General features: G+C 39.2%; 1 protein-coding gene across 6 annotated transcripts in view; it reads left to right on the top strand.

Moving 5' to 3' along the window:
- Wrn (WRN RecQ like helicase) overlaps nt 1-27,280 on the top strand; it is a 128,842-nt gene that overhangs the window by 16,781 nt on the left and 84,781 nt on the right. For 3 of the 6 annotated variants that reach the window (XM_076914005.1, XM_076914009.1, XM_034520582.2), the window contains exons 2-8: nt 11,089-11,193; nt 11,825-11,937; nt 18,559-18,704; nt 19,125-19,273; nt 19,936-20,085; nt 21,488-21,557; nt 25,521-25,635. In XM_076914005.1, coding sequence (XP_076770120.1) covers nt 11,089-11,193; nt 11,825-11,937; nt 18,559-18,704; nt 19,125-19,273; nt 19,936-20,085; nt 21,488-21,557; nt 25,521-25,635 — 848 coding nt within the window. Of the gene's footprint in view, nt 1-7,176; nt 7,332-11,088; nt 11,194-11,824; nt 11,938-18,558; nt 18,705-19,124; nt 19,274-19,935; nt 20,086-21,487; nt 21,558-25,520; nt 25,636-27,280 lie in introns of all 6 variants that reach the window. The other 3 variants (XM_076914007.1, XM_076914008.1, XM_076914006.1) reach the window with 3 other exon arrangements.

Here is a 27,280-nt window from a genome sequence, read left to right as displayed (position 1 = left end):
TTTGCTAAAAGACAATTGCTACACTTGCAAAATCATAGAAAGGAAAGTTGCAAAATCACATGGAACCAACTGTGAAGTATAAAATTACTGAAAGAGTTGTGTGTGATGGCTCATGCTTAGAATCCCAGCCTTTAGAAGGCTGAAGCAAAAGGATCACTGTGGGCTCAATACCATCCTGGGTTGCCCAGTGAATTCCAGTGCAGCCTGAGCTATAACATGGGACTCTGTTGAAAAAAAAATTACTAAAAGTACGATTATTAATAATCAAAAAAAGGAACTCGTAGCATGGTTAGATAAAAGGAAAGAAAAAGACCAAGAGGAAGAAAATCAATATCTAATTATGAAGAAAGAAAATATAAAACCAAAAGATTAATAAAAATAAAGCATGAAAGAATTTTTAAAAAGCAAAGGCAATTACTAAAACTATTTTTAAGTTAAAAAAAAGAGACAAGTAAAATGGAGAAGCTTCAGTTGGAATCCACCAAGTCTATAGTGGGTTGTGGATCCTCAGTGGGGTCTGTTGTAATCCCTTTCTCCTCTTACTGTGGAGATTGGCGCTGTATTGTTCAATAAGGGCTAGGCCAGTCAGGGGTAACTTGTCAACTCCAAGACTGCATTGACTTTAAAACTTATTTTATTTGTATACCAAGAGCTGCTTGAGGTCTTAGTGAGCTCTGGGGCCTAGGATCCACATGTGTTGAGGAGTGGGACAAGCAAGCAGAGCACTGAACTTAGCAGTGGAGAAAGAGAATCCAGAAGACCAGGCACTGTCTACAGGTCTCAGCACTTTCAGATAATCCCCAGCAGTGAGACACCCTGTTGGAGGCAGGTGCTGGGGAAACTGATAGGACCTGGTCCCAGAATGCTTAGACCTACCTAGCAGTAAACCACATGTGGAAGTGAGGTAGCTTTGGAGGTCAAGCAATGCATAATTACAGTCTGGGCTTTTGATGTTTCAGCCTCCATGCTAATCTACAGGCAGTATGGTTTGCTCTGGGCCACAGAGGGCAGGACCTTTAGCCACTCTAGCTCTTAGTTCTCTGCTGCTCAAACTCAGTGGGTCCAGTCTCTGTTTCTCTTGTTCATTTCCTACCCAGACATTGTGGTATGGTGTCCTCAGGCTCTTTGACTAGTGATTGCTCCATGTTCTTAGGACCCAAGAGTAGCTCACTCTCAAATAGTAGGATGCTACTGCCTCCCCTGTAGAACCCTGAGGTATGGGGAGCAATGTAATGAATTTCTCTTCAGTGTTAGCCTACAAACTGGTCTGTGTCATATCATATGCTGGGTTTAAGGCTTGTGAGTATGTGAGTTTTCTCCTGCGGCAAGCAAGGAGTGTAAGTCTTGTCTCTGGGGCAGCCTGCCTTACTTGTGGTTCTATCTTTGGTTTCCTAGCCACCTTGCACCTCAGGAAGCTGAGGTTAGAGCTATGGAATGTTTTCTGCTTTGCTCTGCGTGACCTTTCCGTTTCTCTATGTCTTTTCTCTTTTTCTGATTCCTGTTTTGAATCCCAGTGCTCCCCCTTCTTTATCTGAAACTGTCTTGTTACCCTGCCTCTTCTCGCTCTCAGAATTACATAAAGGTGCCATCCGATCTGCTGGAACTTACCACAGAACTTACCTGGAAGTCTGTATTTGTGTAGAGTCCCAGTGCTGCTAAGGGAAGGCAGGACACTGCAGGACGTGAGGTAGAAGGACAGACAGTACAAGAGCATCACTGCCCATGAGCATTCCAGTTCAAGATGGGTGTGCACGGCAGCAGATCCCTAAATGCAGAACTTGGGATGCTGAGGCTGCCAGGATGATCAGGAGTGTGAAGCCAGTCTGGGTTTACACAATAAGGCGCTGTCTCCAAAATAAGCTTGTAGAAAACAAAATGAAATACACAAATCGAAACCAAACCAAAACCCCCAACTCGAGTGTAACTATAGTTTTAAAAGATCTGACATAATTTTTATTGGTATTTATCATATTAGCAGTGCAGTCAATAAAACTAATACTATGTGGGCTGGGCTCAGTGTTAGGGTGTTTGGTTAACATGTGCTTTCCTAGATTCAGTTTCCTGCTCTGAAAACAAAATACAAAACCCACCAAGTACTAGAATTAGGACATACAGTAAGATAGGTAATGTAACAACAGGAATATAATTATATTTTTCAGACAAGGAATTGAGAGCTTAGCAAAACAGTGGCTTAGTCAAGATCACATTAATATTATGTTATCATACACCAATGCCTAACTTCCTAATGTAGATTCTTACCTGTATATAGAATAAACACATCCCATGCGTTCAGTTTACTCACAAGAACCAAGGTGATGAAATTGTTTCAAAGAGTGACAGAGCTTATCAAGATGGTGGAGACCAGTATAGAATGAGGTGAGTGGCTTAGGCCCTCAGGCTTTGAGGTTATTCTTTGAAGGGGACGGAATTCCATTACACTTTACTAGAAAAGAATTTAGAACCTAACATCTACCACTGTAGACTGTGAGTTATTAAATTGCGAGGGAATGGCCAATAATTACATAATGAAATAATCCTCATATGAAATTGTTCTTATGTGACATTGAGAGGCCCATCTCGCTCTGTATTTTCAGTTTTGGATACATTTTCTTGACACAAACCCACATCAGAGCCAGATTTTTTCCCCGCTCTAACGTCTGGCTTCTGTACATTGTAGTCCTCAGTCAGGTGGGCTTAGCGATGTCAGCTACTCTTTTTTTTTTTTTTTTTTGGTACAGAGTTATAAAGTCTTCTTGTTCAGAATTACTGTGAACTTAGTGGCTATAATAAAATTTTCATAAAGATCCTTAGAAATGAAAATCATAGCATAAATACACAACTAGCTTTTCCTAACATTTTGTTATCAGATTTCAGAGTAACTGTAAACATTTTTACATTTTTACTAAGAAATAAGTATTTACATACTTGACCAAAATAAAATTGAACCATTTTAGGTAACTATTGAAACAGTTTCCACATTAAGCAGTATAACTGCCTATCAGTTAATTGCTGAATGATTACATATTAATTATTAATATTGCCTAGTAACAACTTTATCTTATACTTGAAATGATTATATTGGCCATTTGACTTAATTAAGTTTCTCACTTTTTTGGTGCTTTTAGAAAAGATTGGGGTACCTTATTTAGTTTAGCCCTCAAGCAGTTATGCAAGGTAATTACCATGGTAACAGAAGGTATTCATTTCCTTACTTTAGCTAAAAGTTTTAGGAACAAAGAAGTCTCTCAGCTTATCCATTGAAACCCAACTTTCTCTTGAGAGTGGCATTAAGTGTCTGTTCTCTAGAAGAGGACTCAGTTCTAAATGGGGAAAACATGCCCCTGAGCTGAATCTCCTTGTCATATTGTGTTAAAAAAAAAAAGCTGCCCCTTCTTAATAGGAAATGTGGCCTTAACTTTTATTTTTCACATTTTATATTGAGAATTTCATACATGCATATAACATTTTGATCAAATTCTCCCTTTAAATCCCCACCTTCCCTATCCCTCCTCCTAATTTCATGTGCTCTTTTTTCTTTTCTTTCTTTTTTTAAATACATTGAATTTCTTATGCTGCTTCTGTATGCATGGGTATAGAACCACCTAAGGTATCTAGCCTGTCAGGGACCGCATCCTGAAGAAGACTTACTCTTGCTTCTCCAGCGACTATCTGTTGCCAGTACTATCTGTAGGACTTCAGAAGCTCCCCCTCAATGCATGCTGGGATTTGGCTGGCTTGATTGTTTGCATGCAGACACAGACTCTGAGAGTTCAGATGTGCAGTAACTCTGCCAACAGTCTTCCTGCCCCTCTTCTGTAATGATCCCTGAGACTTGTGACATGGAAGTCACCTTTAGAGCTGCTCAGTTCTTTTCTTTCTTTCTTTTTTTTTTTTCTGAATTAAACTTGAAATCTCATTGGTATGCTCTCTGTTGACAAAAGGATACCAGACAACTGCTCCTGTCTCACTGCTGTCAAATAAAACCACTTAAGGTGTATTTTTCAGCACATAATTTATAATTTTTGACAGGTAACTTATTAATATTTATTTGGCTAGTTCTACCATTCCTAAGCAGAAAGTCTACTTACTAAATTAGCTATCATGAGGCAAATTTTGTAACTAACTTATCAAAAACTCTGGTCATGGTGGTGCATACCTATAATCCCACCACCCAGGAAAGTGAGACATGAGGATTGTGGGTTCAAGGCCAATCCCAAAGGAAACTTTGTCTCAAAACAAACAAACTAACTAACTAACTAACTAACTAACTAACTAACATGAAACAAAACACATAAAAGAAAACCCCAGGCTTTTACCAGAAATTTTATTCTTATTAGAATGTATCTTGGAAATCAAAACCAAACAACAACAACCCTGAGTATGCTGTTAAAAATACCAGTACTAGGGGCCTGGAGACATTGCTCATGGTTGAGAATATTAAGTGTTCATACAGAAGTACGGGTTCGGGTTCTGTTTCCCGAAGCCTCATGGTGGCTCACAGCTCCCGGTACATGGACATCTGAGACTGGAAATGATAGGAAGAGTTAAGGCTTTATACAAATATCCGTCTAGAAACACGCATGTACTGTGCTATCTATATACAGCGAAGCTCCTGCATATTCACACTTGCATTTAGTTTTGAATTCCACATTGTGATGTCATAGAAACTGTAAGCGCAATGAAATTCAGAGGCTCCTGGTACTTTCTGTGGTTTAAGATTAAAAAATGCAGCTAATACTTAGTGGGTGAAGGTGCTTGCTGTGCAAGCCTGACAACCTGGTTCAGTCCCCAGCATCCATGCAAAAGTAGGAGGGAAGGACACCATCAGTAACAGTGTCAGGCCTTGGTACCCCTCCATGAGCTGGATCCCAATTTGGACCAGTCACTGGACCACCTTTCCCCCAGTCTCTTCTCCATTTTTGTCCCTGCAGTTCTTTTAGACAGGAACAATTCTGGGTGAGAGTTTTTGACTGTGGGATGGCAACCCCACACCTCCACTTGATACTGTCTTTCAACTGGAGGTAGACTCTTATGAGTTCCCTCTCCCTATTGTTGGACATTTCGTCTAAAGTCTCTCCCTTTGAGTCCTGACAGTCTCTCACCTCCCAGATCTCTGGTACATTCTAGAGGGTCTCTGATTTCAGAGCAACTGACATTTGCATTAAACTTACCAAATATTTTATGAACTTCTTGTTGTTCAGATGTTGTTCAGATTTTAATTACATCTTTAAAGAGTTTATCAGAAAATGTATTAGTAAAATGAGTGTTATATTACTTTACTGTTATGTTTATTTCTAAGAATATTGTTGACTTTATTGTAGAGGGTTTTTTTTTTTTTTTTTTTTTTTTTTTTTTTTTTGCTATTGTGAATATAATTTTGACTCTGTCCTAATTTCTGGGGCTGTATTGTCATATCAGAAAAAGTTTTATTATAGTTTTTATTTTATTATAGTTTTATATCAAACCTTATTACCATGTTTTCTTTATCAATCGAAAGAGAGCTACTTTTTAAATTATAGGCTCCTTGGTTCTCTGGTTATAAACAGTGGTACACAAAATAAAAATCATTTACCACTGTTTCTCTTAAAAAAAAAAGTAGGAGAGAACTGACTCCATAAAATTGCTCTCCAACCCCCCACCATGTGTCATGGTGGGAGCTTGCTGGCACTCACACATAAACATATCACACACACACACACACACACACACACACACACACACAGAGTCTTCGTTATTTCACTACTGAAGTCTTGATAGACCAAAAGAAGGTTTTTCCACTAAAAGGAACATTTCGAGTTCTTCTCTCTGTTTCCTTTTTTGAAGACTTGTTGCAATATAGTTACATTGTATTGCAGCGATCACAGGGAAGATAGCCTGATAGCTGAGAAGTAGGAGCGTGAAACGATGTTTAATTAATGCTATCTGACTCTCAAAGAATAATTAACAGTACTAACAGAGCAGAGGTAGTGTGTCTGAGGAGAGCTTTGGTAGTATTTAGAAATAGATTATATAAAATTTAGTTGTATTCTAAGCTGTACATATGATCAGAAGGAATTAACATGTCTCCGCTTTAAGGAGACAGAGAAGCTCTTAGCTCTAAGGGTTTTGTGCCCTTGGTTATCCATGTAGGGGGCCTGCATTTCTGGATAGCAGTTGGTTGGAAAGGAGACTTTAGACTGCCGAGCGAGCGAGGCTGAAGCTCCTCCTGATGTTCGCTACCTCTCCGTTAGGAAAACTTGGTGTGTGGTGGTTGTTAAATAAAATCCAAGTTAGCATTAACAAAGTTAGCATAAAATCCAGTGTGTAGTAACCTTGATAATGGGGACAGGAGAGCGAGTGCTCGTGGAGCAGTCAAGAAGCCTCAGGCTCCATCCTCTCTCCCACATAAACCAGGCATGGGGGCACAGACCTGTCATCTCGTCTCAGTACTCAGGCAAGAAGATCAGGAGTTCAAAGCCATCCTTGGCTACATAGTGAGTTCGAGGCCAGCGTAGGCTTCATGATATTCTGTCTCAATAAAACAAGCAACAACAAGACCCCCGCCCCCCCCCCAACAACAACAACAACCCTCCCCCAAGTCCAAAGAAGAGATGAGAAATGTAAGATGCATTATAAACTAGGGTCAGCAGGAGTGTGAGGGGTAAGAGAAGGTGGGGGGGATACAGAACTCTGTACACTGTGTGAAGCTGTCACAAAGATGCATACTAAACAAGGGAAAAGCAAAGCCTTGTAAAATGTAGAACTATAGTCTTATTTATTATTGTGTGTGAGTGTGGGTATACACACGCCACGGCATCGGCATGCGTGCAGAGGTCAGAGGTCAACATTGTGGAGTTACTTCTCCTTGTCTTCCTTTACACGGGTTCCTGGGCTCAAACTCAGGGCCCCACACCTGTGGGGTTAATAGCTTTATCTGCTGAGCTGTCTCATCAGCTCCAAAGAACTTGTTTTTAATACCGACTGTGAATGGGATGAATGTCACTACTGAAAAACTGTAAATTAATATAAATTATGCTGATCCCTATCTAGCTTCAAATGAATGAGATCCAAACTATGATTTATTAGGCTCTGCACAATTACCCCTCATCTAAATCTCTAATGCTACTCTGGCTGCTTCCCCAACTGTACTCCCCAAATACTTGCTGTTTGAATCTTACTGGGTTATTTCTGCTCCAGCAGCCTGGTGTCCTGCTGTCCTGGTGTCCTGGGGAGGCATTTCTCACTCCATGCCCATGCTGCTGCTCCATCATGACCAATGGAGACCTCCTGTTCTCTCTATTTTCTCCACATTCCTCCTCTCACTTCTCTCCTAGTGGGACCCCAAGCCAACGGTAACTCAGACTCCACCTCACTCTGTTCTCCCCAGTAATTGGTTCTTGCCAGTTTTATTTAAGCAGTGGTTTTAAATTAGGGATAGGGTTTGCACAACAAAGGCTGTTTTGCAGAAGGTAAATAGGTGTACCTGGGAATTTGCTTGTCTTGGTGCAACCAGATCTTGGAGTAGAGAATTTAGCATCTGGGCACAAGCAGCGCACAGACCAACCCACAACAAAAAAAAACAGACATGTTTAGACTGGGGTATTAAAAATTAAAGAAAAACCAAATGTAACAATAACAAAGAAATGAGTAGTAACAGCAAAAAAACCAAAAAAACAAACCACCCCAAAAAACCATAAAACCATAGACAGTCTTTAAATGATAAGAGTGAAAAGTTGTAGGTGGTAGTAGATGGTTAGGCAGGATAAGTTCAGGAAAGATTTCAGTTCTTTAAAAAGAATTCATATATATATATATATATATATATATATATATATATATATATATATGCATGCTCTGTGTGTGTGTGTGTGTGTGTGTGTGTGTATGTGTGTGCATGTGCTTGTGTGTGATTGTATGATTTCCAGTGCTCTTGGCGGTCAGGGTGTCAGGTCTCCTGGTAGCTGGAGTCTCAACTTGGGTGCCGGAAGTGGGTTCTCTGCAAGAGCAGTAGAAACTTTTAACCTCTGAGCCATCTTTCTAGCCCCAAGATACTGGTTTTGTAAATGAATTTACCTTTAAATTCTCTTCCTGGGGGTATCTAGATCCAATTTTGTATGTAAATAGGTATTTCAAATTAAAATCATCCTGGTGTTACACAGCTGCCAATTAGTTAATAAGGTTTAGATTTGCTTCAACATTGTGCTGGCTTACATAGCTTTCATAAAGGTTATTTGTTGAAACTAGTTTTCTGGTATTTTGCCAGTGATATCCTCTGGGTGCAGCGCAAACTTGTTTTCTGACTTTATACAAATATACTGTAATAAAGGACCGTGTTTGTGTGTGTGTGTGTGTGTGTGTGTGTGTGTGTGTGTGTGTGTGTGTGTGATGAAATCCTGTCTTCTGCTCATGACATAGCTGTTTCATTAATTCATAGCAGTTTGTATTAGCCTACATGAGACCCATATAACATCAAGCCAGTCAGAATCCCAGCATGAAAAGGGGAGATGCTATCTGTGTCCCACCGTTAGTGGGACATATAGGAAATGCTGGCTCCTGGGGGAGGGAAGGGTAATTTTTCCTTGGGAGTGTGGCCATTGTTAGGTTCTCCATGTTCCAGTGGATGGCCCCACACTCATACACATAGAGGCAACAGTAACTGGACTTAGATTATAAAAAATTAGAAATGGAACTTGTATACAACCCAGCTGTACCACGCCTGAGCATATATGCAAAGGACTTTACCAGGCAATAGAAGTACTTGCTTAAACATATTTATTGTTAATCTTTTCATAATAGTGAATATGTGAATGTGTGGATATTAGAGTGGATAGCGAATCTGGAACTAGGTAAGAGACCATCACAGGGAACAGTAGGTGTTGAGGAGAGGCAGGGAGAGAGAACAAAAGGTCACATGGGACATTGTTTTAGTTAGGCTTCCCATTGCCAACTATCACCAAAAGCACTATCACCAAAAGCAACTTGAAGTGGAAAAGATTAGCATTTACAACTCTCAGTTCACACTCCATCACTGTGGGAAGTCCAGTAGGAACTCAAGGCAGGAACTGAAGGAGAGGCCAGGGAGGGATGCTGCTTACTGGCTTTTGCCTCATGGCTTGCTCAGCCTGTTTTCTTATACACCCAGGACAACCTACCCCAGGGTGGTCATCTACCATAGACCAGGCCCGCCCACATCAGTCATGTGTTAAGAAAATGCCCTGTGTGCTTTCTTTCAGGCCAATCTTATGGAGAATTTTTTTTTTTTTAAATTGAGAGTCCCTCCTCCCAAATGACTCTTGCTTGTGTCATATAGACAGTAAACTAGCCAGGAAAGTTGACTCCTTGTCAACTTTACACACCAGTACCTTACTATGAAAACATAACCTTTCCCTTCTTCTTCATTTTTAAGATCTCATATTATCGTAATATAAGCTATAAATAACTTTAAAAGTTTCATCTTCTTTAAAAATTCAAAAACTCTACAAGTTCAGTCTCTTTAAAAATATCCAAAGTTCCTCTAAAATTACCAACTTTCTTTGAAATATCCAAGGTCTCATAACTGGGGGTTTCTGTAACATTTAAAAAAATTACTTTCTTATGCCAAGAGAGAGGAGCCAGGGTACAGCCACAGAATATTCAGAGACCACATAAATAACTAAGTAAGAAAATGCCCCATAGGCTTGTCTCCTGTAGGCTAGCCTTATAGACGCAATTTCTCAAACAACACGAATTTGTCAAATTGACAAAAAATCTAGCCAACAAAGGCTAAAAGCAGAAGGCAGGCTACTGGGGGTAGCAGGGCTCAAGGACGGGGGAGTTGGGGGGTAGGGAGCGACAGGACATAGGAAAAGAAATAGCAAAAACAAAAATTTCTTGAAAAATGCTGCAATGAAACCTAACCACCGGTGTACAATAAGAAGTGAGTAGAACAGATTATACATCTGTAATTTGATATCACCTTTTGACTTCTGTGAGTGGTCTTGAAATTTTAGCAAAAAAGCAATTTAAACAATAGTTACAAAATGCTTTAGGGTTTATAAAATCTGCATTTTATATGAATTTGTCTTATTACATTAATGGTGGGTGGGTAGGGAATGGGGTGGATCTGGGAAGAGTTGGGGAAGGGGAGTGAATCTGATCGAAACACTGTGTGTGTAATTCTCAAAGAACTGAGAAAGGAAGATAAAGTTTCTTTATATTATTTAATAGTGCCAAGTATAATAAGCAGTGCCTGCATCTTAACCGGTTGCTCTGATTTCTTAATAGTAATGGGATGTTTCATCATGAGAATCTTCCCCAACATATTTAAAACTTTACTCCCCATGAGACGTTTAGGTAACAGGAACTTCCCAGAGGTTTGAGAAGTTTACCATTTGAGTTTAGTATAAATCACATAGGAGCATGGATGTATTTCATTATTAAAAAATAGTGTATTTGGAATCTCATACTTGAAGTCCGGGTTATATTCCAGAGATCCCTCAAAACTAGTAACAGCTTAAGAAAAAGATCATCCAAGAAACTTTTTTTTTTTTTTTTTTTTTTTTTTTATTTAAGGGAAGTGTCTCTTAGCCAAGAGCACAGTGAAAGGCCTCGTAGTGCAGGACAGCTGTTCTGTTTTCAAAACTGGGTCTTTAAGTGGATTCATGAATAAATCCAGTAGTTGTGCAGAGTCAGCTTATACCTTATGAGAGATGATAGTTATACAGAAAATCAAAGCTGCTGAAAATGTAATACTTAACATATTCAAGGATTTTCTTCATTAAGGAGATAAAAGTTTTCTTTTGAAGGAACAAAGCCATACACGTAACATATTAGAATTTTGAAACTGCCAGAACCATTGAACTTAATTTGTTATAAGAGGGAGAAGTAATGTATAGTTAATAAACCTGGCATACTGCATTTGTTTCTCTGTGGTTTAAGCTTTTGTCCTTGCGGCTAGGTGTTATATTCCATACTAAATATGTTTGTTTGTTTCAGGCTAGGTGTTATATCCTACACTAAATATGTATGCTTGTTTCATTTTCAGTCCTAATTATGGGGCTGTCTCTGAGCTTTCTGTTAAGTATTTGTCATATTTATTCATAGATATTGTTTATTGGAATTTTCAAACAGGGCATTTTAAAGACAAATGAAAATAAAATGGAAACCACTTCTCTGCAGCGGAAATTTCCAGAATGGATGTCTACACAGAATAAAAGATGTGCTACAGAAGAAAAGGTAATTGTTCACTGATTGTCTGTCTAAATGGGAAATCTTGTTTGAGTTTGACTATGCAGCGACTCACCCCATTGCTCATAAGCTTCAGGTCATTGTTGAGGTAAAACTTTCTGTTGTGTGAATGAACCAAGACCAAGTTGTTGAAAGGTAAATGGGACTCAATTTTAGATACATTTCATAAAATGAGATTCCCTAGCATATAGTCTTTCTTTTTATACTTAGCATTCTTAGTTGCCATTATTGGTTTGCTCTAATTCAAATAATAGTTTATATAATATTAATGTTGGTTATTTTTTTGATTAAAATAGTTTGAGTCCTTGGCTTAAAATCTTAAAATGTCACCAACATTTTAAGGTCATATTATTGCATGTAGGATGCTAATATAATTATCAGGAAAAAACAAGTAAATTAAGTGACTTCACAAAAGTAAGATTGGAAGTTTGAAAATAGAATTGTGTGGAAAAGTAATTTTATGGTATTATGGCTTTACCTTTGTTGAAACCTTATGGATTCTTATCTATAATATAAAACAGTGCTATAAATTTCTTCGGTGGACTTTATTATGTCAGTGAATACTTACTACTTACTGTGATATTTATCTGTATCTATTTTGAATTTTGCACAACTCAAGGCATGCATTCAGAAGAGTGTTCTTGAAGACGACCTCCCATTCTTAGAATTCACTGGATCTATTGTTTACAGTTACGAAGCTAGTGATTGCTCTTTCCTGTCTGAAGACATTAGGTAAGGGATTTAAAGTTCTTGTCATTAAATTTGTACCCATAAGAAATTGTGATATTTATGAGTGCCTAGTTTTACAATGGAAGTATGTCTCAGAAGTATTTTATATATATATCATATCACTAAGTTGCACTCTACTTTTTTAAATATAAAAAAAACTCATTAAATTAAATTAGTAGGATACTTTTTCTACTTCATTAGATATGGTTTTTTTTTTTTTTTTTTTTTTTTTTTTTTTTTTTTTTTTTTTTTTTAACCTTTAGTGCTTGAGATATAAGTACAGGTAAAACTATTGGATACGACTGTTTACCAATTTAGGAAAAAATGAGAATGTTATTTAATCTCTATTTTCATATCTTATTAAAACATCAACATGTTAAGTAATGTTTAGGATTCTCTGTTTTATTTTATTTAAAATGTATTTTTAGCTTTTTAAATTGTGTTTTGGTGCCCCCTCTGCGTGTATGTTTGTATACCACATGGTTATGGTGTCCACAGAGGCCAGGAGAGGGATTTGGATCCCCTCAAAGTGGAGTTGTGAGTGGCCTTATGGGTGCTGGGAATCAAGCCTAGGTTCTCTGGAAGGGCAGCCAGTGCTTTCAACTGCTGAGCCATTTTAAAATTAGTGGTAGTTACTCCGAACAGTCCATAAAACAAGCTTTAGAAATGACTGTTAGTACTTTTAAGAGTTGCCTGTCTTTGTTTTCCTAAGGCTGTAACAAAATCCATGGCCTGAGTAAATTATAAAAAAATACATAAAGTAAATTCATAAATAAATGTATTCCTTACAGTTCTGGAGGCTATAGAGTCCCAGAGAATGAGGATGGCGTTCATAAGGGACCTTTGTATTGCGGCTGTATTGTGGTAGAGGCTAAGACGGGTTGAGATTAAACCAGTTCTCTGGATAACTGTTCCGGGAGTGGAGCCCTCATGAGCCAAACACCTTGTGTTTAGGTCCCATCTCCAAGCTGTGTCCCACTGAGGATTCCAGTTTTGACAAGGATTTTGACTATATTCAGGATATTCATGTCCCAGCACCTTGTGTGATTAGGATTCTGGAGTAATGCAATCTAAGCCTCTTGAAACAACTTGCACAGTAGTACATTAATTCAGATCACTGAAATGACTGTGTGTGTCTTTGATTTTTAACTGTTTTCACTAGGGTTTTTAAAAAGCAGAAGTAAATATAGCTGTTCATCCGTGTCCTCCTGGTGGCTAGTAAATGTAACCTAGAAGTAGCATTTAGGTGTCTTTACTTCCACTGTAGTTGCTGGATGCATCTGGGCTTCCTTTTGCTGCACTAAAATCAGACTCGCATAATAAGTAAATCATAATAATACATAGTCATATATTGACCTCATCAGGTTACCTTTGTCTTGCTATGGTATGACATGTGTTGTATTAGTCAGATTTTTTTTAAAGGAACAGAACTGATGGAATGAACATATATATATTAAATGGTGATTTATTAGTGTGGCTTTACAGGTTGAGGTTTCTTGTCCAACAATGGTTGTCCCCCCATCAAAGCCAAGAGTCCTTTTTTTTTTTTTTTTTTTTTTTTTTTTTTTTTTTTTGTAGTTGTTCATTTCAGGACGCTGAGTATTTGAGTCAGTCTTCAGTCTGCATTGGAATCCTGAAGAAGTAGGTTCTAGTACTAGTGACGGAATGCCTTAGCAGCAAGATAGATGAACTTGCCAACCAGAGTGAGGACAAGCAGACAAAAAGCAAAAGCTTCCTTCCTCCATGACCTTTCAAGTGGGCCACCATCAGAAAGTGTAACCTAGATTTAGGATGGTCTTCTCACATCAAATAATCCAATCAAGAAAATCCCTCATAGGTGAGCCCAGGGCTTATATTTTAGTTGATTGCAAATGACAGCCAGATTAGCTGAGCAGAGTAAGTTTAAGTGGTCTGAAAAATCGTATAACGTTTTGAAGTGCTGTGTTCATCTTATGAAAGGCAGGCTTTGTTTGCTTTGCATTCTCTTTCATGTGGTCACTGGAGATTTCTGCATCCGGGGCTGGAAACATGGCCCAGCGTTAAGAGCAGGAAACGCTGTTGCAGAGGACCCCAGTCTGGTTCCCAGTAGCCATATTGGGGGCTCACAGACCTCTGTTTTCTGACTCCCTCTCCAGGGTGTCTGATTCCCTCTTCTATGTTCTCCAGGCACCTGTGCTCATGCATGTATATGTACCCCTCTCCCCAAACATTTTAGTTAGAAAAATAAAAATCTTAAGACTATTTTTACATCAGGGCCAGTGAGATGGCTCAGTGGGTAACAGGGCCTGCCACCAAGCCTGGGGATCTGAGTTCCTTTCCCCTTCCAACCTCAGGGGCTCATGGTGGAAGCTGAGAGCTGATCCTGAGTTTGACGTGCATGGGGCCACCAATAAATAAATAGATAAAATTAAGCAATTTAAAAAGCTTCTTTATACTATGAGGTTTCAACAGCTTGATATGACATACCTTTATATACTGAGGTATGTGCTGATCCTGCTTGGGGATCATTTACTTTTTTTTTTTTTTTTTTTTTTTAATTTGAAGGCTTAGTAGTTTTTGTCTTTTTTTGTTTGTTTGTTTGTTTTGTTTTGTTTTGTTTTTTTCGAGACAGGGTTTCTCCGTGTAGTCCTGGCTGTCCTGGAACTCACTCTGTAGACCAGGCTGGCCTCGAACTCAGAAATCCACCTGCCTCTGCCTCCCAAGTGCTGGGATTAAAGGCGTGTACCACCACCGCCCGGCAGTAGTTTTTGTCAAATTTGAAAATTACCTTCAATTTTTCTTCTCTTCAGTACTATGCTTTTCTGGGATTCTGATATACATAAATTAGATTGCTTGATTCTATTTTATGTTATTCATTCATTCTCTCTCTCTCTCTCTCTCTCTCTCTCTCTCTCTCTCTCTTTCTCTCTCTCTCTCTTTTAGTTTTTTTTCAAGACAGGGTTTTTCTGTGTAGTCTTGGCTATCCTAGAACTCACTCTGTAGACCAGGCTGGCTGAACTCTGCCTTCCAAGTGCTGGGATTAAAGGCATACGCCACCACTGCCCTGCATTTATTTTCTTTCTTTCTTTCTTTCTTTCTTTCTTTCTTTCTTTCTTTCTTTCTTTCTTTCTTTCTCTCTTTCTTTTTGCTATGTCTTTAAGTTAATCACCTATATTTCTTCAGTAGTAGTGTCTGTACATCCTTCCCTGTGAATTTTTAATTTTCATTATGTTTTTCTCTTCTTTCTTTTTATTGAAAATATTTGCTGTCATACGACATATTCTGACTATAGTTTCCCTTCGCCCAACTTACCCCAAATCCTCTCCACCGCAACCAAAAAAGAGTCAAAAAGTGTAAGAAACACATACAGATGCAGAGACACATACTTGTACAGACAGTAATCTCATAAATACACAAAATCAGAAACCAGAATATATAAAAATAAATGTCTGTTAGGTTAAAAAAAAAAAAAGGGTTCATTTTGTGTTGGCTGTTTACTGCCGAGCCTAGGGCCAGCTGTGGTATCTACCCAGTGAGACTGTTGGGGAAACTAGCTTTTCCTTTGGGAGTGGTTATAAGTTGGAGATAACTTCTGGGCTAGGGATAGGATTGGTGCTGGGACTTTATCTGGTTTAGACCTGTGTAGACCCTGTGCATGCTGCCACATGACAGTTCTTCTGTGCTTCATCATCCCTGTTGTGTCTAGAAGGTCTTATTGCCTTGTTGTCTTCCATCCACTGGCTCTTACAATCTTTATGCCTCCTCTTTTGCAAAGTTCCAAGTCGTGTGTGTGTGTGTGTGTGTGTGTGTGTGTGCGTGTGTGTGTGGTGGGGATTTGATGGCGGCATCCTGTTTAGGACTGATCGTTCCAAGCTCTCCCACTCTCAGCACATTGTCCAATACTGGGTCTCTGTATTTGTTCCCATCTCCTGCAGGAGCCAGCTTCTCTGACGATGGCTGGGCAAGACATGGAGCTCTGAGCATAAAAAAAAAAAAATCTTCCAATTTGCCACTCATTGTGTACATGCTTTCCTTTAAATTCCTGAACACTTTTACAATTTATATTATTTTTTTGTTTGTTTTGTATTGTTTTAAGCAGGGTCTTATGTAGCTTAGGCCGGCCTTGAATTTGCTGTGTGGCCGAGGATGAACTTAGTTCCTGATCCTTTTGCCTCCACCTCCAAGTGCTGGGATCACTGACTTGTACCACCAGGCCCAGCTGTGAGTGTGATGCAAGTTTCAGTGATACTTAGCTCTTTTCTTCCCCCTACTGAGTGATCCCGACGCTGCCCATTGATTATGTTTATGTTTGATTTGTGTTAGGGCTTGTTGAGGTTTTTTTTTTTTTTTTTTTTTTTGGTCTGTTGGTGTGGTTTTTACCTTGCTATATCTTTTTGTAGTTTGTTCTCTAAGAGATTTTGTCGACGACTCACCTGGAGATGGGCTTTGTATTTGGAGGCTTTTAGTCGTCATTAGGCCTGTAATTGCTGTTCCTCCGAAGGTAATTTAGTTCTGTCTGGTGCGGTCCTAAAGGAGGCTGTGGATTGTTCTTGGAGTTCAGCAAGACTGGCTGCTGTCACTTGAGAACTTATGGTCTCTGTGATGCCTGAGAATCGTACAGCTCAGAGTTACCCTATGCTTTGCCTGGCCTCTCAGGATTCCCAGAGTCACCATGGATACTTGTGACTGCCCTGCAGTGCCCAGGTGTCTGTTTCCCTACCTCATGGCTGTCCTTGCTGTCCTTTCTCTGTTGTCTGTGAGGCATTCTAAGAGAACCAGGGGCAACTGCAGAGACTGTCATCTTGTTCGGAGAACAGTGAATTTAGATATGCTTGTACAATTTATTGTTTGTTTTTAGTGGAAGGATAAGCTCTTCCTGTAAATTTCATCTTAGCCTGAGGTACTAGTTGATATTCTTTTATGTTGGTAATAAATTTTTAATCAAATTGTGAACTAGGCATGGAAACAATAGTTAACAAAACAGCCACATCTTCTTATTCCAATTATATTAAATCTTTATTATTTAGGGTGTACTTGTGTGTGTGTGTGTGTGTGTGTATAGTCAGAGGACAACTTTCAAAAGTAGGTTCTTTCCTTCTATTGCGCGTTCTCAAAAATCAAAATAAACAGAAAATAAAAGCTCACTTATACCCTTTTTAATTTACTTGTTTCCAACTCCTGTGCTACTTTAAAATAACATATCATGAATTTAATATTCCTTGGTGTTGTGTTATCTGCCAATTTAAAACCATATGGATTTCCTGACACTTGCCTTTTTCACTCAAAAAAAATTGAAAAATTTTCTTTTTGATATATATCGTTTCATTAATCATTTGTATGCTACTGTTTCTGTTTTGGCATGCCACAATCTCTTTATTCTTTTGTCTTATGGTAAGTTAGTTTATTTCCAGTCCATCCCCCCCCCCCCCACACACACACCCTGGTTTATTTCCAGCCCCACCCCCCACCCTGCAAAAGGAGCAGAGTTGCAGGGAGCATTCTTTTCCTTGTTGTGTTGGCTAGTTTTTCTTGTCTATTTGACACAGGCTAGAGTCATCTGAGGATAAGGAACCTCCTCTGAGAAAATGCCCTATCAGATTGGTCTGTAGGCAAGCATGAGAATACATTGTTTTGATTGATGGTGGATGTGGGAGGGACCAGCTCACTTTGGGCAGTGTCATCCCTTGGGAGTTTGTCTTGCTTTGTATAAGAAAACAAACTGAGCAAGCCAGTTAGCAATGTTTCTCCATGGCCTCTGCTTCAGCTTCTGCTTCTAGGGACCTTCCTTGAGTTTCTGCCCTGACTTCCCTTTCTTTCCATGTTGTGTTTGGACCTGGTGTTTATCACAGCAATAGATAGCAAACGAAGACATTAATCGACTGAGCCATCTCACCTTTTAGAGTGGTTTGGATAAGAATGGCTCTCAGAGGCTCATATATGGAATGGCTAGTCACCAGGGAGTGGAACTTTTTGATAGGATTAGAATGGTGGTTCTCAACTTGAGAATGTCTTGTCTTTGGAGATTAAGCGACCCTTTCACAGATATTCTGCATATCAAATATTTACATCATGATTCATAACAGTAACAAAATTACAGTTATGAAGTACTAACAAAATAATTTTTTGATTGGGGGTCATTTGGAAGGTTGAGAACCACTAGATTAGAAGAATTAGAAAGTACTGCCTTTGGAGGAAGTGTGTCACTTGGGGTGGGCTTTGAGGTTTCAAAAGCCTATCCTTTTGAACAGACCTTTTGAACAAGAACAGACCTCTTGTTCTCTCTACCTGCTGCACAGGATGTAGGTCTTGGATGGTGCTGCAGTGCCATGCTTTCCACCATGATGATAGTGGACTAAACCTCTGAACTGTAAGCCAGCCACCAATTAGATGCTTTATGTTATAAGAGTTCCCGTGGTCATGGTATCTCTGCAGCAATACCACAGTGACTAAGACAGAAGTCTTCTTAATGACTTTAAAAAACACCTTTTAATATTTCCTGGCTGCTTACTAACTACACATTGTATGTGTCACAAATATGCTCTCCAGTCTTTGGTTTGTCCTTTCATTTGTGACAATATTGTTAGTTATGGAAAAGGAAAAATAAAAAATTCATGAAGTTAATCCACGCGATCTTTCCTTTGATAGCATGCATCTATGTGATGGAGCTGTGGTAGGATTTGACATGGAATGGCCGCCCATATACAAGCCAGGGAAACAGAGCAGAGTCGCGGTGATTCAGTTGTGTGTGTCTGAGAACAAATGTTACTTGTTTCACATTTCTTCTATGTCAGGTTGGTATCTTTGCTTTATTTTCATATGGCCATCAATAGTAACATCAACTTTCTTCCTGAAAAATTAAGTTCTTTCATTAACAGGCCTTTTTTCATGATCGTATATTTATGTAAGTATTTATATTTTTACTTGATGTTTTGTATCTTTTTCTTATGTTAGAGAATAGAGAACTGAAATTTAGAGGTGTAAATGACTAGGAATAATACACTGTTACTGTTACCAAAGGTGGCATTCAAACTCATTTTTTCTAGTCAATTTTCAGTCTGGACTCTGCATTAGCTAAGAAAAGAGGTAGTTAAGGTGAATGTGATTCTAAAGTCAAGCTTAATATAAGCAGTTTAACACACATACAGTATACATAAAAATAGTAACTCCACTATATTTAACAGTGTTATGGAAATAATAATGAAATGTTTTAGTTTTTCCCCAGGGATTAAAAATGTTACTAGAAAACAAATCCGTTAAGAAGGCAGGTGTTGGAATTGAAGGGGACCAATGGAAACTTCTGCGTGATTTTGATGTCAAGTTGGAGAGTTTTGTGGAGTTGACGGATGTTGCCAATGAAAAGGTAGGAGTAATAAATGCATTATTTTAATAAACACGGTAACCTGTGTGTCACAGAATGTGTGTGTGTGTTTTGTTTAAATGTTAGTTTCTTTTTCTTCAAGAAAGTAATGGAAGCTATGTGTTGATTTTGGTGGCAATACAGAAGTTTAAAGTTCAATAATAAAAACCCTCCAATTCTGATTTGCCATCTCAGCGTCCTGTCACCTGAACCAGCACCCTTCCATCTTTCCTGCCAACCTTCTTATTTTGTGTATTGCACACTTGAATGTTTATTGTATTTTTACGGATTTATTCCAGTAACATTTCTTTTGATAAGATGACTTACTGGGCAGCTCTTGATCGACTAGTGTCTGTTTGGCCTTTAACATCACCACCTATGTTTCCATTATTTTATTAATGATACAATTATATTTTTATATTCAGCCACATATTAATTTGGCTATGAAGTCAAAAACATATTGTAACCGGTTCAGCTGCTTTCCAGGAACAGCATCTTTAAAGTTTAAGTATTTTGATACCCACATTATGGAACCTCGGAGTTAAATTCCTACTGTCGACTATGAATGAAGTCTCAGTGATGGGAGGCTTGTTTTATTGGTAGACCCTAGGGACAGCTGACAATGATGGTGAATGTTTGCTCTGTTCGCCTTTCACTCCCTCCAGTTGAAGTGCACAGAGACCTGGAGCCTGAATGGTCTGGTTAAACACATCTTAGGGAAACAGCTTTTGAAAGACAAGTCCATCCGCTGTAGCAATTGGAGTAACTTCCCCCTCTCTGATGACCAGAAACTGTATGCTGCTACTGATGCTTACGTATGTATTTAAAATCCTTTAGTATGACATCATTTTTCATTCCTTGTATCAAATCAGTTTAGTAAAAATTTACTGGGGTTGTGTCCTTAGCTAAAATATTTTATTTTAGTTTGGCATTAAAAATTGCTTAGGAATACATCAAGTGAAATTCTCCATGTTAATTAGAGAGTGCCAATGAATAGGTTGTTGAGCAGTAATTATTTTCACTATCACGATGTAATGCAATGGAAGCGATGTCCAATTCTTGTGTAAAAGAATGTGAACTTACTGAAAACATAAAAGGCTTATGCTTAGCAGGCACAAATGGTTCGATGATGTATTTTGTATATAAGCAACCCAGAATCAGAAAAATCATAGGCTTTCTATATTTAAACTAGCCTTATTCCCTACATTTATATTTAAAATGTGGAAATTTAGATAAATTGCCTCCAAGTTTAGTTGCTGCTGTTCTTAGATGTATTTTCGTATTTATCATCTGTACACACTGGCATCTCGGCTTGTCTTTATAAGTAGTAGTGCTTTTGTCTATGTGTGCTTTAACTTAAGAAATAGATCTTTTGTAAATTTCTTTGCCCTAGATCATACTTATTGACCATATTTAAATAGTATTTATTGATAAATATCTTGTTATTTTCCCACCTTACATTTATTTTGAAGACATGGATACTCCTTTAATTTGTAACCAGAAAAACAAAGGAAAAGCAACAGGTGTTTTTTGTCAGGAAAACAGCTAGATGGGCTGAGGCTTGCCACAATTCCTTGGCCTTTCTTTCTTTCTTTCTTTCTTTCTTTCTTTCTTTCTTTCTTTCTTTCTTTCTTTCTTTCCACTTGCTTTAAAAAATTATGACAGACTCTCTTGCAGCTTATTCTGGTCTTGAACTTTTCATGTAGTAGAGGAGGCTGGCCTTGATGTCCTGATCCTCTTGCCCCTGTCTCCTTAGTATGGAGATTACAGACTGTAGTGTCTGTGTTTTTGACAGTTTGTGTGACTTGATCGATTCTGTTAAAAATACCCAGCATGTATTGTCCATACACTGACCAACGTTCTCATTTGGTTTAATGTCAAGAATCGGATAGGATCCATCATCAAAACAGATGTTTCTCACTAAATGGTATCTATCAGACTTTGTTTATAGATAATTTCATTTGGATACCTACTTACAATACTGAAAATCAGTAAGTGAACATTTAAAGCTGTACATTTACAGCCACGGTAGCTTTTGTTTCCCAATTGGAATAGAGCTTACATGAAGACCTGGGTCTTCGAGTAGTGAAATAGTTTTACTTCGTTTTTGGAGGGCGTTTTTGAAATCATTCTTGTAGATTTTGCTAGAGAGATAACATACATATTTATTTTGGTAATCTTTAACGTGCACTTTGTTTTTCTTTTGTCTTTTTATAGGCTGGTTTTATCATCTATCAAAAATTAGAAAACTTGGGTGATGCTGCTCACGTGTTTGCTCTAAATAAAGGTAATGCTGTGGCCTAAAGTAGAAGATACGATGTGAATTTGCTGTTTTGTGAGATTCGCTTCAAAAGGTCAAAGTATTATGGATCTTTGCAAAGTATTATGGTACTTCTTAAATGTCTGAGCAGTGTTGCCGTAAAGGTGAAATCCATCAGGATCAGGGACTGGAGTTGTAGGTATTTCGTGGGAAAGCAGGCCTCCATTGCTGGTTTTGTAGTGTTGCTGCTCCTCAGGTCCGTGGCGTGGCCAACGTATTGTCCTTGATAACATCAGTGAGCCAGCCAGCTTCCTCTCGGCTGGAAACATACACATTCTATCTACACATGTTTAAAATGGCCTCACCTGGACTTTTAATGTGTATACGGCATACTGTAGTGCTCTGCTTTTCTGCATTAAGTTGCTATTTTCTTTACTCAGCTTCATTGGTCTTGTCAGATGCTTTGATCTGGAAGTGATTGCAGGTGGAGTCAAGGTGGAATAAGCATTATCTTTTGTGCTGCAGAGACCAATGGCAGAACCTTAGCCGTCTGACCTGTGATATGTTTCTTCCCCCATGCTCGTAATGTGGATAATAGATAAATGTCATCTCATGGATTAGGTGTGACCACTAAAGGGACCTCTAAAGGGTTCAAAGCACCTCTGTTGATGGCCAGAGAGAATTGTTTAAATAGATGAGCAGTCCTAATACATCTGAAATGCTTTGAAATCAGAAGCTTTTTGGTGATAACATGATTTGCATATGATTTACATATTCATTAGTATATTTCATTGAATGTATTTCCTGGAAGAAGCAGTGCCTGAAAGGAGACCTGAAGTAGGAGCAGACATTTGCTAGCCAAAGCCAAAGGGAAAATGATGGACAGGCCCAAAGCCTCAAAGGGAAGCTCTCTGTAACTTGTGCAGTATCGGAAACTGTTGACTATGACAGTGTAATGTAGGAGGAGCAGAAACATGAAAGAAGACAGGCCTCACTACAGAGCTTCCACGCAGCCTTCCGAAGAGCACGTTGAAGCTATTATCGATGGTTCTACACGTGGAAGTGAAACGCACTGTATTTAAAACAAGCTAACAAAACAAGCTGTAGAATAAAACACACACACTAACAAAATGAGCCACAGAGAAAGAAAATGGATTTTAGGATTACAAAAGAACGCTGGGAAAGGCTTTTCGGACGATATGGTGGTAAGACAAGAGAGAAGTGGTAACTTGAATTGGTTATTTGTGTCAAGGGTTGGCACAGTAGGTAGCTTTATCTTACATTTAATGGAGAAGTCGAGGCAACAGAATCTGATATAATGACAGACACGTGTCAAGGATTCTTCTGGGGTTTGGCTGCATGACCGATTAAAATCCAGGATAACAAAGAGAAAGATTTGGGGGTGAGTTACTTATTTCCATTGCTACTTCATGACTGTAATTTTGCCACTGTTATGAATTGTAATGTAACTATCTGATATGCAGGATATTTGATATGTGAACCCTGGGAAAGAACCATTTGATAAACCATTGTTCTATGCTTCCATACTTCTGGTGTTCTGGGCGTTGAGTATTGCACACAGAGGGTGTACTTTTAGAACAGACAGGGTCCAGAGGCTTTGGTAGTATAAAAATATTTTGGGCACAGCAAGAATTGAGTAGTATGATGAGGTGGGTAGAAACCATACTAAAATTACATCAATCATATTGCTGCAAATAATGGAGAAAGTTAGATGTAAGGAATTGGTTTTAAGTACATATAAATATTTTTTAAAAACTCGATTTAGAAAGGGAACATTCATAAAACACAGGTTTGTCTAGTGTTTATTATATATTAGTGTCCATTATGTATTGATTTTATTTGACAAGCAAGGGAACATGCTCTCTGGCTGTCTGAAGGAAGAACTGCAAATGCTTAGAGCCAAGAAAGGACAAAGCCACCGAGGGTAGCTGCTTTCCTTGTGTAAGGAACAGTTAATATAATCAAAGAGAAATGGGTGTGAGGGAGACTTGTAGGAAACAAGGCTGGAAAAGAGGCTTGGGACCAGTCAGTTAGGGCATCATACCTTATAAGTCAGACTTGATGTTTTAATACTGAAAAACAACAACCATAGTACAGTGATGGCCAATAGGAAACCCTTAGCCTGGGGGTGTGGAGCTGTAGAATAAAATGGTCCAGATTTTGTCTTAAGTTAGATAGGAGGCTGTTTTAATTGTCCAGAAATTGAAGACCATTGTATCAGGCTAGTGGAGGCAGTAAGAAATGTAAAGGCGGTAGGCATTCTCAAGGCTGTGTACACTGTGAAGAATGCTAGGCGAATTCTTTATAAAGGGTGAGGAAAAGACTCTGCTGGGATAACCAAGGTATTTTAGTTGGACTATCTGATGACTGGCAGGGTCAGAGTGCAAGATGGTGTGCCGAGTATGTTTTGGTGGGAAAATTCAGGTCCAAACTGCAGCATGGACCTGAAAAACTATAGGTGGTTTTTGATATCCACGAACGTCTCCGTATTAGTTATTTCTTGTTACTGTGATTAAACACCGCGACCAAAGAGGTCTTTAAGGAAAGGAATTTCTTTTGGCTCGCAGTCCCAGAGGCATCGGAGCTTCAGTGGCGCTGCGGGAGCATGACAGAAAGCAGCAGTGGGACCAGGGAACTGTTAGCGCCCATCTTGAATAGCAGTCTCAGAGCAGAGAGAGCAAACAGGAAGGAGGGTGAAGTCGTGCACTGTCAAAGCCACCCCCAGTGACATGCTTCCTCCGGGAAGGTTGCACCGCCTAAACCTCTCCAAATGGAGCCACCAACTGAGCTTCCAGTGTTCAAATGCCCGAGTCTGTGGGAGATATTTCTCTCCTAACCACCACAGCACTATGGGAAATGGGATTCCAGAGTTCACAGCGGAAGTTGGGGTTAGAGATGTGGATTGTCCTGCTAGAGGGGAAACAAAATTGGGAGTGAATGAACTGAAGAACAGAGGCTGCATCAGCTTCAAGGTCACACTGGCATTTAGTAAATGAGAGTGGCCCGAGGGTGGAGACGGGGCATCAGTGAATGAGGAGGAGGCGAAGGAAGTGCTTTAAATAGGAAGAAGACATCAGCCCCTTAAACCTCCAAGGATCTGAATGGTGCGCGGATCTTGGATTTACAATTAGGGCTGATAATGTGGTAGAAAGAAGCTGTGCCGCTGAGGGGAAAACGCTGAGCTGGAGTTAGTTTAGGAGAAAGTAGGAGCAGAATATTTGAGGACGAGCAGCAAGTGTCGGAAACTTAAAAGAGAAAGCGGAGGTATAAAATTGTCATCTTAAGAGAAGCGGGATCTGTGTCATGAGTTTAAAGTCAAGTTGGTCATTATCACTTTGTTTTATTTTCAAGTATGTCCAGCTACTTAGGCATCAATTAGCTAAAGAAGTTGAGTGTGATTAGCGTAGATTTTGCCAGGTAAGTTCCGTGGAGGTGGGTAAAGAAGGTGGAAGTGGAGAGTCTAGTATCAAAGGAATGGACACTGCAGTGTGGCTGGGAAAGGAAAGGAGACCTGGTAGTAGTAGTGGGCGTGGAGAGGGCGGAGTCAACGTGTTTTATTTCTGAAGCGTTAACCACTGAGCTGGGGAAAGCATGCCAGAAGGAGTGGTGAGATGCTGTATTAGTAGTGGAAACGGTTCGTAGTGGAAGGTTTGGGGTGCAGTGGAGGTTTTATTGGGCAGGCCAAGGGTCTGATTGTGGGAACGAGTAGCTCAAGTTAGCTGAGGGAGAGATTTGTTGGAATAAAGGATGACCTTTGGACAAGGTTTCCAAACTGTTACGTTTGAACTCTAGTGGATTGGCACGTACAGATTTTTGAGTCAGAAACAGTGTCACGTGAGTTTAAAGTCTCATGTTCGTTCTCTTGTCTAGGTCAGTAACATTTGGATTGGATAATGTATAAATTCGGAATTTACTCTAAATTTTTTAATGTTAATTTCATTCTTAATGTTAATTTTTTTTCTTTCTTAGCAGAGGAAAGTCTATCTATGGAGATGAAGAAACAGTTGAATTCAATCTCTGAAGAAATGAGGGACCTAGCCAATCATTTTCCTGTCACTTGCAGAAATTTGGAAACACTACAAAGGTTAAATATTGTGCTTTTAAAAAACTTATTTTATTTTTAGTGTGCGTGTGTTTTCAGATGAGATTTGTGATAGGTTGATTGAGAGCTTTCTTAAAGAAACACCACCCACAGTGGCCTGGGCCTCCTCCTTAAGTCACTGATTGAGAAAATGCTTCTCAGACTTGCTGACACACCCCAGTCTTATGGAGGCATTTTCTCAGTCAAGGTTTCCTCTTCTCAGATGATTGTAGCTGGTGTCAAATTAACATAAACGTAGCCAGCACAACTGGCCCCTTGTCACCTTGACATACAAACATACCACGGTAAAACCAGAACCTTTCTTTTCTTGTGCATCTCCCAATATCCTACATAAAGGCGTCATGTATAAAGCATTTTACAAACTTAAAAGTCCCACAGTCTTACAAATTCAAACACTTTAGAAGTTGTCTCTTTAAAAATACCCAGTCTCTTTTAAAATTCAAAGTCTCTATAAAACTCCCAAATCCATCTCTGTCTCTCTCTTTGCTTTCTTTGTGTCTCTCCTATGTGTATCTCTCTGTCTCTCTTTGTCTCTCTTTCTCTCTAAGTTTAAAGTTTCTCAACTGTGGGCTACTGTAAAATAAAAAAAATAAATAAAAAATAAAATAAAATAAATACTTTTTTTTTTTTTTTTAAGAGGGAAGAACCAGGGCACAGTCACTGTCTTAACAAAGCAAAACCACACTCCCAGCAGTGTAAATAATGTGATGTCCAATGTCTGGGATCCATTCTTGATCTTCTGGGCTGCTCCAATGGGCTTGGGTCACTTCTCCAGCCACCCTCTACAGCACACAGAGCTTGTATTCTAGGCTCTGGCTGGCTCCATATACTGCTGCTGTTCTTGATGGTCATCCAAGTACACTGACATCTCCAAAATACTGGGATTCTCTGCTGCAACTGGGTTGCACTTTCACCAAGAGTGCCTCCTGGGTTCTCTTCATGGTGCCAAACCTCAGCTTTTCTCCATGAGCTCTTTAATCCTGGGCCTTTAACTGCTGCTGTAGCTGCACCTTCACCAGACACCTTTCCTGGACTCTCACAGTGCCAAGCCTCAGCTGCTATTCATGATCCTTTAATGTCTTAAAACCAGTATCATCTGTGTGACTTGTCTACTACTCAAGTTCTGCTACCAGGGGAAAATACAGTTTTTGTGTGCTGACTCTGAGGCAATGTTTCCCAGAAGGTTTCCCACCAAATGACACTGGCCTCTTTTTAGTCACCACTAATTTCTCAGCTCCAGATGACCAGCATCAATTGGCCCAGTGATGCAGAGTTTTATTTCACTGGTTCTAGTCTCTGGGTAATCACAGCTGCTTTTTCAGCACCAGCTAACCAGAACCACTAGATTCTCAACTCAGAATCACAAATATGCCTGATAGAGTCTTTAAGGGACTCTCAAACTTCTCTCTGGAGCTTTACAAGCCAGACCTCTATTATCTGCATTGCTCTCAACATTTTTTATTTTTCCAAGCATCACTGAATAGCTCATCAAGCTTTGAACACTCAATGGCTTTTCTAGCCCAAAGTTCCAAAGTCCTTCCACAGTCCTCCCCAAAACAGCATGTTCAGGTCTGTCGCAGTGATACCCCACTCCTGGTGCCAGTTTCAATCACCTTTTATGTTCTTT

This window comes from Arvicanthis niloticus, chromosome 16 (genome assembly GCF_011762505.2).
Source record: "Arvicanthis niloticus isolate mArvNil1 chromosome 16, mArvNil1.pat.X, whole genome shotgun sequence".
In the NCBI taxonomy this organism is placed as follows: domain Eukaryota; kingdom Metazoa; phylum Chordata; class Mammalia; order Rodentia; family Muridae; genus Arvicanthis; species Arvicanthis niloticus.
The sequence above is the reverse complement of the archived record's forward strand: the minus strand, read 5'-3'. Positions and strand labels throughout refer to the sequence as shown.